Source organism: Octopus sinensis, linkage group LG6, assembly GCF_006345805.1.
Source record: "Octopus sinensis linkage group LG6, ASM634580v1, whole genome shotgun sequence".
NCBI classification, from domain to species: domain Eukaryota; kingdom Metazoa; phylum Mollusca; class Cephalopoda; order Octopoda; family Octopodidae; genus Octopus; species Octopus sinensis.
In genome coordinates, this window is record NC_043002.1 from 115,855,778 (window position 1) to 115,870,947 (window position 15,170).

At 35.3% G+C, this 15,170-nt stretch overlaps 1 protein-coding gene and 1 long non-coding RNA gene across 2 annotated transcripts in view; both read left to right on the plus strand.

Annotated features, from left to right (window-relative positions):
• Positions 1–11,803, plus strand: part of LOC115212934 (ADP-ribosylation factor-like protein 1) — a 39,198-nt gene extending 27,395 nt beyond the window's left edge. Inside the window, exons 5-6 of the mRNA XM_029781773.2 lie at positions 3,222–3,400; positions 10,312–11,803. Of these exons, the coding sequence (XP_029637633.1) occupies positions 3,222–3,400; positions 10,312–10,342 (210 nt within the window). The 3' untranslated portion in view covers positions 10,343–11,803. The remainder of the gene's footprint in view (positions 1–3,221; positions 3,401–10,311) is intronic.
• LOC118764029 lies at positions 3,407–5,330 on the plus strand. The gene is made up of 2 exons (XR_004999813.1): positions 3,407–4,421; positions 4,459–5,330. It is a non-coding gene; the product is annotated as an uncharacterized LOC118764029 (long non-coding RNA).
• Positions 11,804–15,170: the final 3,367 nt, after the last annotated feature.

Below are 15,170 nucleotides of genomic sequence, written 5' to 3' on the forward strand. Positions count from 1 at the left end.
GTAACAGTTATATATAATTGTTAATGTTGTACTTCATTTGCGATATGGACAGATTAAAGTTCAATTCTCAGTTGTTCCCAAGTGTGTAATGGATTTGGTTTAATGGTGTCCATGCAATAAATGACAGCAGAAAGATAATAGTTAAATGCCTTTTATTTTACTGTTACAATATGTTGTATGCAGATTAGTTGAATTTCAGTTGTCCATTTTTTGTAAGTAGTTTTGTTTATCTGCATGGCTGCTGAGGGATGGAAGGATAAAGAAGGAAGATTAAGAGAATTTAACTCTCTCGATTGACAAGAAGAGAGGGTAAAAGTTGTATAGCAATAAGCTGGAGGTGTTCTCAGTGCCAGGTGAAAGAGAGAGATGCTCTTTGGGCCAAGTGAAAGAGGAATGATTGGATTTGAATTTCAGTCCTCTTATATTTTCCTGCCTAAATTAGGTCAGGCTAAACTAAGGATTTTTTTTATCTGTAGTCTGGTCTGAACCGTATTTCACTGTGGCATTTTCAGGAAACAATAGGACCTATCTAAATATGACAGTTAAATTCCATAAATTTCTTAGTGCAAATGCTGAGAACAATAGAAAGGGACTTGAAGAAAATCTAGACTGGGTTTCAAATCTAGGGAGCAATTCGCTCACTTATTACGCATTTAACAGAGCATGCTTGCTTCATTTCTTTCCAGTCTTCTCATGTTCTCTGCATTCATGGTTCATGTCTCACTACCATGCAGTATTGCAATTCTAATACAAGCATCATACAATCTGCCCTTCAGTCTGAGGGAAAAGACCTCCATTGCCAAATGCGATTGTAGTGGCTTGAACTTTCTCCAATCTATTCTTACTCTGGCTGTTATATAAGGGGGAAGCCAAAAATTACCTGCACTTTCACCATAACATATTGTCACCCTGCTTTCTGCATATGCATGCTCATGGTTGAAATTATTGTGGTCACTTGATTGATGTTTGAGTCTGATTGTCCCTTTTTTCTTCCTGTTTTTTTTTTTCAATGTAAACATTGGCTGCTCCTCTAACAGGGTGCACCAAAGAAGAACAAAAGGTAGTCATCAGGTTTCTCTGGTCGGAAGGTGTGTCAGGTGCTGAAGTTCATCAGAGGATTTTTGCACAATACGAGGATAGTGCACTACCATGTAGAAGTATGTATGAGTGGATCAAGAAGTTTAAAAATGACCAGTCAAGTGTGACACACACAGGGAGCAGGACACCCATTAACTTCCACCACTGACTAGAAGATTCAGCAAACTTGAGAGATGGTAATGGTGAACCGGTTCACCATTTCCATCTCTCAGATCACTGCTCTTTGTTCTTCTTTGGCGCACATTGCTAGTGGAGTGGCCATGCTTACGCTGTAAAGCCAAAAAGAAAATGGCGCAATCAGGCTCAAACTTTGATTGCATGACCACACTGGAACCATCTATAAGTGCACCTGTGCAGAAGGCAGTGTCATGATAATAAAGATATGTTATGGTGAAGGTGCGGATAATTTTTGACTTCATACCTTTGGGGCAATTACCTCAGTTTGCTGATCACATCTTTTATGTAGTTACAGCTGTCAACTACTTCTAGTGAGTCATCCAGGCATTCAAAAGAGACTGTTTCCACTGACTGTACTTCTCCAGTGCATTTATCACTTCCAAAACTTATTTATGTCCACTATTAATCTGCTTGTAATTCTGCTACATCTCTTGTGTTCATAGTTTACATTGGATACAATGTATAGAATTTATACCTAATATTGAGCAAGACTATTTTTCCTGAAGGCACCAGGATCTGGTATTCTTTCCTACTCACTAAAACCTTCATTTTTACTAACTTGACCTTAAGATGACTTGATTCTAGGTTTGGCTTCCATACCTGGAATTTCTTCTCTAATTCCCCACAAAACTTTGGAATAAATAAAGTTATAATGAATATTAGACTTTACAGTTGTCTAATATGTACCAATTAATGTTAATGTGTATGGATTTATATAATTTTGATTTGTATATAGTAAATTATTGTATCTTTACATGAGTTGAAGGGGACATAACTCTCTGGAAGGAAAGTGAACTCGATTCAGTAAATAGAAATAGATAAAATGAATATTGACGACTGGGATTAGTCAATATCATTACATATATCAAAAGTCTTACAAATTTAGCCACAGCGCCCTGTATGTCAGTGACTGAGATATAATTAGATATAATTGTGGTGCACCTGAGCACGGTATACAATAATTTCATTATTATTATTATTATTATGTCTACATAACATCTCAATTTATCATTAACTGCAGAAAGCAGTTTTTTATACCAGATTTGAAACTATTTTTTGTCAAGGTATGTGAAGTTTATTGAGGCAAAATGACTTGCAGAAAAACTAATTTTATTTCTTGGTAGATTTTTATTGTCTTTATTGGAATAACCACGAAATTTAATCTCACAGTTAAACAGTTCCATTGAAATTCCTTGAAAGATATACACATGATGTTCTACCCAGCACATAGTAATCCGTGGGATTACAATCGGGAAATGAGGAAGCCAGAAATTGGGGCTGCTGAAGTTGTACCAATTCTCCAACTTCTCCACTTCTGACTCTTTCTAGAGGCAAGGAACTTTATTCTGCTGCCACACACAAGGCCTTCGAACAGCAGCTCTCTCTGGCTAAGGTTTGACCATAGTCACCAGCACCTTCACATAGCCATTTTCAATCAAGGGCCCTGTTCAAAGACGTGGGGTGGCATGATGTCTTTCTTACTGAAGACACAATCCAAAGACCATCACAGTTTCAAGAACTCTGTTTTCATGATGTTCATCTCATGTCTTACAGCCTTTATGGTGCTTAGAGCAGCAGTTATAATGTTGGCATTTTGATGCCAGTGCAAATTATGATGATGCAGGTAATTCTTCCAAGAAAAAGACAAAAAAATCAAGTTTATCTCACACACTGTAGTTATATGTGTGTGTGTGTGTATGTGTATATATGTATATGTATAAATGTGTATGTATATATGTATGCATATGTGTGTGTTTGTGTATGCATGTGTATGTGCATGAGTCTTTTTTGTGTGTGTGTATGTTTGTGTTTGCGTGTGCGTGTGTGCATGCAAGTGTGTATGTATGCACGTGTGTGTGTGTGTATACATGTATTGTATTTTTTCTTACATTCTGAAACACTTTACTATTCATATTTTAATTTCTCTTAAATGTTTTGTTTTGTAGGAAGAAGAATTAAAAAAAGCTGTTTTAATGATATTTGCTAACAAACAGGATATTGAAGGTGCAATGACAGTTAGTGAAGTTAGCACTGCTTTAGGGCTTCATGCCTTGAAAAACTGGAAACATCAAATTCTAAAGACCTCTGCTATAAACGGAGTTGGCTTAGAGGAAGGAATGGAATGGTATGTATATTTTCTGTTTTTCATTTTCCTTTTCTAGCATGGATAGAATGGTTTTGACATATTGAATGTGGATGTCTTTCTTATGGCTAACCACTCTGTTATTCATTTAGAAATGGAAAGTTATGCATCTTCCATAGCGACACAACAAAATGGATGGGGAAATGTTTCCATTTATGACCATCGAGCCAGTTGTTTGATATGCTAATCTTACTGTTATTTCCCCCTATAGCTTTTGTAATTTAAGTATATTATTCACTCTTTTGGGTATGCATTGGTAATATTCAACCCTTTAGCATTTAAATTGGTCATATCTGGCCCAAAGATCCTATCTGTTTTACATTCTGACCAGATCCAGCTCTCACACCTACCCTACAATGTCATTCTAAAGATAAACAAATATATTATCAATATCTGAATGCTTTGAGAGAATGCATGATGAATTTTTTTAAATGCGAATAAGCATTACATTTGACAGAATAATCTGAATGCTAAAGACTTAATTTTTGTAGCTGTTTAATAAACGTTTTAGTTGAAATTAATATATTCATGTAAGAAAAGTAAATACTTTGTGAAAGCTGCTTTCTATGCTTATGGAATGAAGTAAGCAAAAATAATATGATAGAGGTTTTGAAAATAGACCAATATGCATAACTTCATCTTCTGTGAGGTTTATCTTTGTCTGTAGATGCATCTTGCATCCACCATAAGATTGCATTGTGTCCAGATTTAGATCAGCAAAGTATTCTTTCCTTCCAGGAATGCTCTTCTCTGTAGAAGGAAGAACCCCAAAGTGTGTAGACTGTAGATGAGGAAGTTTCTCCGGTCAAGCCAAATACCTCTATGCATTGAGAGGTCACAGCTCTAGTACTACAGATATGTGATTTAAATGTTGCTGAAAAGAACCACAAGATAGATTCTTCAAGCTGAGCCAACCAGCGGGAGACCTAGGGGAAACCAAGAATAAGACGGTTGGATAATATCCTTAGTGTCAATTTGCCATGCTTAGGAATCCAGCCTCAAAGTCTAATGATGATACTTCTGATAGGACCCTATAGAAGAGGTGTCTGAGGACTCTGCCCCCATGACTTTCCCTGGAATAGTGGGCAGAGAAGATGGATTGATATGTATTTTTTTTTTTGGTTATACATATGAATCAATAATAAGGTTGAAATCATTAAAGAAACTATGAGGGTGGACTGAGAAGTTCATAGGCTGACTATGCAAGAGTAATGCTAGAGCTATAAAATCTTGCATACATTAATTTCAACTCTTCTGACATCTGACTGTTCAAAGAAGACTTCAAAAGTAACTAGTTGCAACTTTTCTTGAAAATGGGCAAAATTTGGCATTGAGTGTTTTCAATTATCTGCAAGAAAAGGGTTTAGCCTTTAAGGACATTCATGCCAATATGGTTGCTATATTAGGGGATGACACTGCAGTTTAGCCAACTGTGCAAAATTGGGCAGGAGAATTTTGGAGTGGAAGGGGCGAATCTTGAAGGTGACTCAAAGTCTTGGACGTCCTGCAACTGCTATCACTGAGGAAAACATTGATTATGTTCAATTGCACATAACAATTGCTATTAACATAATCTGTGAGTGAGTTGAGAAAATTCTGCTCAATGATTTTGGCATGATGGTTTCTGCATGGTGAGTGCCATTTCTTCTGGCATCTAATCATGGGCACACAAGGCTGATCACATCATGGGAAGATCTGACATTGTTTGAGGCAGACTTAGCTGGTTTCCTAGAACATTTCCTAATCCAAGATAAGTAATGGGTCCATCACTTTGAGTTAGAGGCAATCCATGCAGTGAAAACACCCTTCCTTATCTGCTCCCCCCCCAAAAAAAAGGGCCATGGTTGTTTCATATGCAGGGAATGTGATGGCTTCAGCCTTTTGGGATGCAAAAGGCATTATGTTTATTGACTATCTTCAGGAGGGTCACACCATCAATGGAGATTATTATGCCAACATGCTGAGGCAGTTACAAAAAGGCTATCAAGACCAAATTGTCAGAAAAACTGACAAAATGGATTTTGTTTCATCAGGACAATTCTCCAGCACACAAATCCTTGATTTCAATGGCTGCTATGTGTGACTATGGCTTTAAACTGGTTGATCACCCTCCCTATTCTGATTTGGCCCTATCTGTTCCCTGACATAAAAAAAAAAACCTACTTGGCCGAGAACCAATATCACAGTTGTGATGACATCATATCTGCGCTGTTGATGACTTCGTTTGACCAACAGGATGAAAGCTTCTTCATCAAAGGGATCCAAGCACTGCAACACCAATGGAAGAAATGTGTGGACTGCAAGGAGGGCCATGTTGAAAAATAAACCTCATTTGGTCATATTCCATGAGAGTGTCTTGATCAGCCTATGAACTTTTCAGCCAACCCTCATAATTTTGACTATTACCTTGCTATCACAAACTAAAATTATTTGACCAATACCTCATGACTGCCTCACACTCATTTTTATTCCATTCTCTAATGGCACTGAGCTATTAATGAAGCTGCCACAGATTTTAATCATAATTCCACTTGTATAGCATTCACCTCATTCATCCCTCCCTCTTTTGTTTCTTGATTATCAACCTCTTTGTTCATTTTTTTTTGTCTTCTTCATACAGAAATATTTTCTGAGAATGATATCTCTATATATAAGAAAAGAAAATGGTACTCTGTTGGTTATAACAATGAGGATTCCACTTGATCTGATCAATGGAACAGCCTGCTCATAAAATTAACGTGCAAATTGCTGAACACTCCTCAGACATGCATACTCTTAATGTATTTCTTGAGGAGGAGATTCAACATGACACAGAATGTGACAAAGCTGGCTCTTTGAAATGCAAGTACCACTCGCTTTTTCCAACACAGTGGACTGGAGTAACATGAAATCAAGTGTCTTGTTCAAGGACACATCAAACCACTGGAATTAAACTCACAGCCTTATGACCGTGAGCTGAATACCCTAACCACTAAGCCATGTTCCTCCACATAGATATATATATAAACTAGTCAATAATAAAACTTGTTTTTTATCGGAGATGGAATTAGTTTTTTATGAATGCATTTAATTGCTGTTTGCAGATTTGCCTTTAGATTTCCCCTATCCCTCCATACACTTACTTCATGGAATAGAACAGTTTTTAGTTTTGTCTATTGTACTAATACTTAAGGTGTATTAGATACAAAATTGCTTAAACCAGAAAAACCACATAAACCTCATTAATTCATACATAATTAATTTTCGCCTCCTTATATTATCAATACAATTAGGTACACATACTGTTAGAGGCTATACATTATACATGTTTTTAAGCTTTCAACATACTTTTTCCTTTTATAAACTTGTTCAGGATTATTGTTATATAGCTTCCTGCAATAGTTGGCCATCACACCTTCATTTCAAAATCTCTGCTCTCCTGTTTCCATTGCATGACTATCTTGCTAGAATCATTCTCCTTCTTCATCACTTACTACATCAATTTTTGGAGAAAAGATCTAGATGGTAATATAGGAAATGTATTTTTAATGAAATCTGACTACCCATTTCTTTGCAGGCATCAAAGTCTCAATTTCACCTCTATTTGCAGTGGATTTATTATTTTCCAGAGAATTTTTGCAAAACCACTTTGAATCACAAGATCTTCCTGATTTGTGGCCCTACAAAAATTACTCCTTGTAACTGTACTGTACTCACATTTGGAAATTTTTTTTAAGGAAAAGTATTGAAATTCTCTAGAGTCAACTTTTACAAAATTTTTCATTAAACTTGTTTAATAGGGAGAGGAGGTAGAGTATCTTCTTGGGATCAACTAAAGGAACCGATTGGGCTTTGGGGGTTATGTTGATTTCAGTGGCCTGACAGGGTTAATATAATGGTCTGTGGACCACAACATCCACATGTCTTGTACGCATAAGAAACGACACCATTTGATTAGTTTTAAGATACATCTTGTAGATGTTCAGGGATGCATCATCAGTGATGTTTCTGGGGTCTCAGAGTTTTGGGTCTTTCATTATCAGCTCCCTTAATGCACTTGACACAGTTAAGTCAATTCAAGAGAATTTCAATACTTTTACTTAAAAAGTTCCAAATGGGAGTGCAACAAAAGTTAAAGGGAGTAAATTTTATAGGGCCACAAATCAGGAAGATATTTTGATTTGAAGTGATTTTGCAAAAGCTCTTTGAGGAACTAATATATCTTCTTTGTTTGCTCATCAGCATGCCAGTAACTTTGAGATTTCCGCAGATATTTCATTATTGAACATGGTACTGAATGTTATCAAGCAGTATATCCATGCTATCATATGTCTTTTTTAGATGGTCAGAGTAGGCAATGGAGATGCATGGATTAACACTCATTATTCTGTAGAACTGCTTTCAAACTTTTGATACTGAATCAGTGAAAACGTGTCAGTCAGATTCTATATTTTTCCTGAGGAACGTTTATCTAGAGTTTATTGTTATTGCTTTATCAATGTAGAATATCATCATCATTTAACATTATTTTTTCATAATTGCAAGGGTTGGACATACTGTAAAGTATATTGCCTAATTAAAATTTTGATAGTGACTCAACTGCACATTTTTATTAAGTAGCTTATCAGTTTTTAGTTTGAAGCAAGAGGCTCTGCATTCTTTTGAAATAGAATGTCTCTAAAATCAAATGCGCTTGAGTAAATAACTTTGGCTCCTAATTTTCTACGGGTATTTACTCAGAATCTGTAGAAAGTTTAGCACCTCCAACTTCACCACCAACCATATGATCATATCTGAAAGCTAGTCCATTGGGGTGAAGGTCTATATATTGCATGCAAGTTTGGATAGGCAGACTTGTAGAGTCTTAGCTTATGTTAACATTATGAAAATAGTGTTCTCTCCATATTATGTCTGACAAACAACATTGATCATCTTTTTATGTGCAACCAAACATGTATCCTGCTTGTATAAACAACAGATTTGATATGATACTGCTTGTCTTGGCTACGTTTTGTATACCAAAGTATATCTGGTATATTTTTGATATATTTGGATATGATTCATGGTAATAGTTCATCCCTGTGTCTTAGTTGTATAAATACCATAAACATAGCAAAAAAGGTCTGGATGACTTTTTAATTTGATTAAGTGACAATAATTTTAACACATATTCTGAAAAATACAAAATATCATGCTATATTTAAGAGATGAGGAATTATATACATTATTTACAATTGACGGATATTTGTCCTCCTTTTGTTTGTTGTTAACACGTTTCGGCTGATATACCCTCCAGCCTTCATCAGGTGTCTTGGGGAAATTTCGAACCTGGGTTCTCATTCCTAAGGTATTTTTTGATACGGGCATAGTGGTTATGGGCACAGCCTACTAACCACAAGATTCCGAGTTCGATTCCAGGCAGTGACCTGAATAATAATAATAATAATAATAATAACAACAACATCAAAAAATACCTTAGGAATGAGAGCCCAGGTTCGAAATTTTCCCAAGATACCTGATGAAGGCTGGAGGGTATATCAGCTGAAACGTTGTGTTAACAACAAACAAGATGAGGACAATCATCTGTCATTTGGAAATGATGTAAATAAAATACAAAATATTTTGAATATAATAGAGAAATTCTCAGGAGTGGCTGCGTGGTAAGAAGCTTGATTCCCAACCACATGGTTCTGGGTTCAATCCTACTGTGAGGCATCTTGAGCAAGTGTCTTCTGTGTCCTCGGGCTGACCAAAGCCTTGTGAATGGATTTAGTAGAGGGAAACTAAAAGAAGCCCGTCATATATATATATATATATATATATATATATACATATATATATATGTGTGTGTGTGTGTGTGTCTGTGTTTGTCCCTGTAACTTAGCAGTTTGACTAAAGAGACTGATAGAATAAGTAGCAGGCTTTAAAAATAAATACTGAGGTTGATTCAGTCCACTAAAAATCCAAGGCGTTGCCCCAGCATTGCCGCAGTCCAATGACTGAAACAAAAGATAAAAGTTAAATTTCAATAGTTCTTCAACCTTTTAGCATTCAGATTATTCTGTCAAATGTAAAGCTTATGCATTCATCATCATCATCATCATCGTTTAACGTCCGCTTTCCATGCTGGCATGGGTTGAACGGTTTGACTGGGGTCTGGGAAGCCCAAAGGCTGCACCAAGCCAGTCAGATCTGGCAGTGTTTCTACAGCTGGATGCCCTTCCTAACACCAACCACTCCGAGAGTGTAGTGGCTGATTTTATGTGCCACCGACACAGGTGCCAGACGCACCATTTTAAATTAATCATGCATTATTTCATGGCTTTGAGATTTCCAGTTGTGGTGCACCTGAGCACTGTATACAATGATTTCATTATTATTATTATTATTATTATTATGTGATTGTTTATTTTTAAAATGACATTGTAAGGTCGCTATGAAGACCATATCTGACCAGTTTGAAGATAACACAGAATATTGGATATTGTTGGTTTAAATACTAAAGGGATGAAGCTAAAAATACTATCTTGTCCCTCACCCCCAAATCATCTCAGAGATTCTTTGTTGGCTGGTGTTTATCGTAAATTTAGTTATTAACAACTTAAAATATTTTTATTGTTTTTAATATATCCATTAAAAAAAAAATTTTTCTTCAAACCTCTAGGTTTTGGCTTTTTGTTTAACCTTTTAGTATGTATTGCAAATTTTAGAAGTTTCAAAGAACTGAGACTTTGAATGCTTACGATAATGGAAATGAAGTGGAAAATTCAATCTTGTAATGAAAATGGATCAAATAACATTTGGAGATTTATATATTTTGTAAAACAATGCAAATATTGTATAAATGATGTATTAATTTTATTTTGTTATCTTACAGATCTGATTATTACTTGATTCTTTTTTTTTCTTTTCAGGTTAGCTAATGCTCTAACACAACAGGGATAATTTACTCAGTGTTGTTAACAACTCATTATTGTAAATGGAAATCATTTGTTTGTAGATGCCATTTTGTCAAACTTATGGATAAATACTTCTACTGCTGCTTCTGCCCACATAATTTCCTGTTCAATGTATCATTTTTATCTCCATATTTTTGACTGCTCATCTTTTAGTAGATCATAGCTGTGCAGCAGGTAAAGTTTTCCATGATACAATTAACGGTGTCTGCTCATAGTTTATACGTTCCATATATGCATACAGTTAAGCTGTGTCTATATATATCCATGTTTGTTGAGGGCGTGTAGTAAAAGGTTTTAACCTAACATTGTATAAAAGATTCTTCTTGGTAAATAATGTTTAAACTACTTTCCACATGAATATTTAGAAAAAGTTACTTTACAGGCATATTTGTTCAGTTTGGAATTTGCATATTCCAAATTTGTGTAACTAATAAGAATAGGTAAGCATCAGCATATAAATTTCGATTATCAAAATGTTTTAACAGTTTGTTTAAAGACTTTTCTCCTGAATATAAGTTTTGAATTAATTTAGAATACTTCAAAATTTTCTTTATTGTATTTAAAGACTGGGTCTAAATTATTTTTTTTTTTAATAAACTATGGCTTATCAAAATAGTGAAATACTATTTTTTTTTTTTTTTAATTGTTATAAGTAGTTCAGTCTTGGTGCCATCTTCATTTGCTGACGAGATAATGATAATTAGGTGTGTCCAAGAGGTGCATGCGTATGTATTCACACAAATTCACAAAAATTTTCTTTTTAACACTACATCTTCTATTTAGTAATCTATCTATCTCTATATATATTGATTACTAATTAATAAATTATTATGAGACAATTTAATTTCAATAATCATTAACTAAATATTGATCTATTAACTACAAACACTATTATACAAAGATTATAATAAATATAATCAACATTACTTTAAAAACATCACTTTTCAAGGATATCTTGTGTGACTGTTCATATTAAAATAGTTCAAGAGGATGTTATTTATACTTGTGGTCCCAGTTTCTCTCCACAACATTGATAATAAGGGTAGGATGTGTCTTACTATTTTCCTTCATCTATGGAAATTTGAACATTGCTAAACTATCTTCTGAATAAATTAAATTCTTATAATAACCAATAGATGGTATTTTGTTTTAGTTTATATTTCCTTAAATATAACTGCAATGCTAGTTGGGATATAATTATCAATGTTTGTCTATTGTTTCATTTTTTTTTTATTTACCATATAATGTCATTGAAATAATTTATTGTACTTTCTTTCTTAAAAATGTGTTCGTAAAAAGCAGTGCTTGATTAATGACAGTAATTATTAACTATAAGTATTTTTGTTAGACTGTCATTAAAATTATTTGATTTCAATGTTTAATGGAACACAATACAAATCTGGATATTTTTTGTGGTCACTTTTTAATAAATATATTGAAAAACCTATTCCAGTTCATTGCTTTTATTTCTCTGGTAATTTTGAAAATGTTATATCTAGAAATGTTCTATAATGGCTATTCATTTAAAACTCTTTTAAATCTTAAAGTAACATTAAAAAAAAACTTTTAATAATATTGTGTATAATTATGGTGTAACAATCAGGTTCAATAAATAAGATGGTAAATAAAAACTAATATTGCAATTTTCAGTTTGTTAATTAGCAGAGGGTGAGCTCAGCAAAGTACCATATGTAATGTGGACCAGTCAGAACAGTGTTCACATAAAAAATAAATAAAATAAAAACATAAAACCTGATAAACTGTGTCCAAAATTCTCACCACTGTATATAATTATCTGAAAGTATTTAGGCCACAATAGTATTCCTGAGTGTCTATAAATAAATAAATACATATATATATACATTACTACATTTTGTCTACTAGTAAATTGCTTGACGGTAAACCTCCAAACAAGTAAATTTAACATTAATGGTGTGCTTTTGGGTGGGTAATCCCTGTGAAAATGGTGATATGTTCTGTAGCATACAGTGTGCGAGGGACTTACTTCACTAATGTGATTGACTGTGTAAAGATGGTCAATAGAGAAGTGTGGAAAAGTCAATTTGCTCTTTGTTTTAAAATACTGTGATTTGCTTATAAACAGAATAATCTAAAGATTCGTTCATTGCTTAGTTGATCACTGGTGAAGAGTCAGGAGTCTTATCACAGTTGAAGTAGGGAACTTATTGGTCTAATCTGGACACTGGTATTAGTAGTAAACAATAATAAAGTTATGCATAGTATGAAACTTACAAGCTTGTGTACAAGAACTTAGAAGGTTTGATGTATTATAAGTGAAGTTGAAATTTTTGTCCTATGTTAGTCTCTTCTTAGACATGTAATTGCATAGGATCTAATAGACACAAAACTATTACTTATAGTAATGAGCTTAATTTTCCTTGAATATTGGTTTCGAATTTTGGTGCAAGGCCAGTAATTTCAGGGAGAAGGTAAGTGAATTACATCAACTCCCAGTGCTCAACTGGTACTTAATTTATCGACCCCGAAAGGATGAAAGGCAAAGTCAACCTTGGCGGAATTAAAATGTAAAGACAAACAGTGCCACTAAGTAATTTGCCTGGTGTGCTATCAATTCTGCCAGCTCACTGCCTGAAATTTTCCTTGAATATTACCAAGCCTATGCCTGATGCACACGGCCCAATGAATGTTTCACATTGATCATGTAGGAAGCTTTCGACTCCTTTGATACACTTGATTATTGATAACAAACTAAACTGACTATTGTTGCTCTTTATAAGAGGGAGAGTATTAGAGTTTTATGAACATGGCTTTAGTGTGCCATAGATAGGTGATTTAATATACGATGGTGTGCTGAAAAGTTCCTGGCTTTGGGTAAAAGAAAATACATGAGGTTCAGATTTTATTCAACATATTCCTCTCTCAGATTCACACACTTATTGCAGCAGTCCTTCAGTTTTTCTAAACCCTTTAAAAGAACTCAGAAGGTTGGGCCTCCAACCAGGCCTTTCACAATTCCCTTAAAGCCAGGAACTTTTCAGCCCCACTGTAATGTTATATGACACATGTCAATTTTTAGCTTCCCAACATATCAACTGTAGCCAAATAGTAGCTTCCATTCTGAAAGCCGGAATGAAAAGGCAAATCAAGCTTGCGACTGCTGGCCACATTGACTCTGTGTTTAACAGTTTTTTTGTTTGTTTTTTTAAACACGACCAGGTTCATTTTGAAGGTCAGGAAAAGGCTGGAAGCTTCTGGCAGGAACATGTTATCTATAACCAAGATACATTCTCAATGGTTAGACATCATCAAGATAGTCAAGCTCATCCAGTAGGTCCAGGACATCAATGACCTCAATAAATCAATAAGGATCCATCAAGCAGGTTAAGGTAGCAAAATCTACCATCGAATATTGTGCAAGGACATCAGGTGTAAGTCCCACATTGGGAGAACTGTGTCTGCCAGTTGAGGGGTTTAATGAACGAGTACAAGGGCAGGAAAAACTTGTCATGTTCTATTTCTCTGATAATCCTGGGGTTGGGAGCATTCAAGCACTAGACATAGTGCTACAAATCCTGTGATCAAGTAGGGCTTTTGGCTTTTTTTCAATTCTGCTGTTTCCCAGTGTCTTGTTCTAATGGGACTTTCACTGTTATTATCACTCATCAGCTTTTTGCAGTAAGTAATCTATCAACCTAGTGGAGGCACATGGCCTAGTGGTTAGAGCAGCGAACTCACGATCGAGGGATCGCAGGTTTGAATCTCAGACCAGGCGATGTGTGTGTTTATGAGCGAAACACCTAAGCTCCACGTGGCTCTGGCAGAAGGTAATGGCGAACTTCTGCTGACTCTTTCACCACAACTTTCTCTCACTCTTTCCTCCTGCATCTTGCAGCTCACCTGCGACGGACTGGCATCTCGTCCAGGTGGGGAACCTATATGCCAAGGAAACCGGGAAACTGGTCCTTATGAGCCAGGCATAGCTCGAGGAGAAACAAACAATCTATCAATCTTGTTTTCACTCAGTCTCACTGTCCAGTCAATCATGTTACCCAAACCAGCTCATTAAGCATAGTGCCTACCTTCACCTCCCTAGGAGTGGCTGTGCATGCTCCTGCAGGATTCCCTCCCATATGACCCACACCACTCAAAAGTAACTGATCGCAAATTTTTGTCATCACATGACCTCCTAACTCTCCTGGGTTGACCTTTCTGAACTTCTATATCTAGGTCATCATCAAGTAGATCAACCAGCAGCCCCTACAATACCAAAGACTTGTCAGGGATATCAAAAATAACATGAACAAGCACCACCTCATCTTGGCATCCTGTCAATGGCTGCTTGGAGACTGGCATTGAGATTAAGGATGTTTTATTAAATAATCTGTTTATCCAGTGTACCTGGGGGGGGGGCAGAATATATCCCCCCCCCACCATTTTAATAGCTTCCTTTTTCTGTATATTTTATTTGTTCTCACTTAACAGATGCACCCTAAAATCTTAATAGGGTTAGGTGTATGAAGGAAATGGATCCCCATGACCTTCACAAGGAATATTAAGATTGATACCCTTAACCCTTTTGATACCAAACCACCTGAAACTGCACTTGGTTCTATGATACAAATTACCTGTTTTAAAATAACCTTAATTAAAACCTTCCATCAAAATTTCATGTTAATTTATGTTCCAAACATCAACTTAACGACCAATTTATTTTACTAAATTCTTCATTATTTTCAAAATCTAGTTCAAATAAAGGCAGTGCATTTCATCGGAATTATGGTAACAAAATGGGGATCTTTTCACTTTGACTGGCAGTTTTTTAAAATAAATTT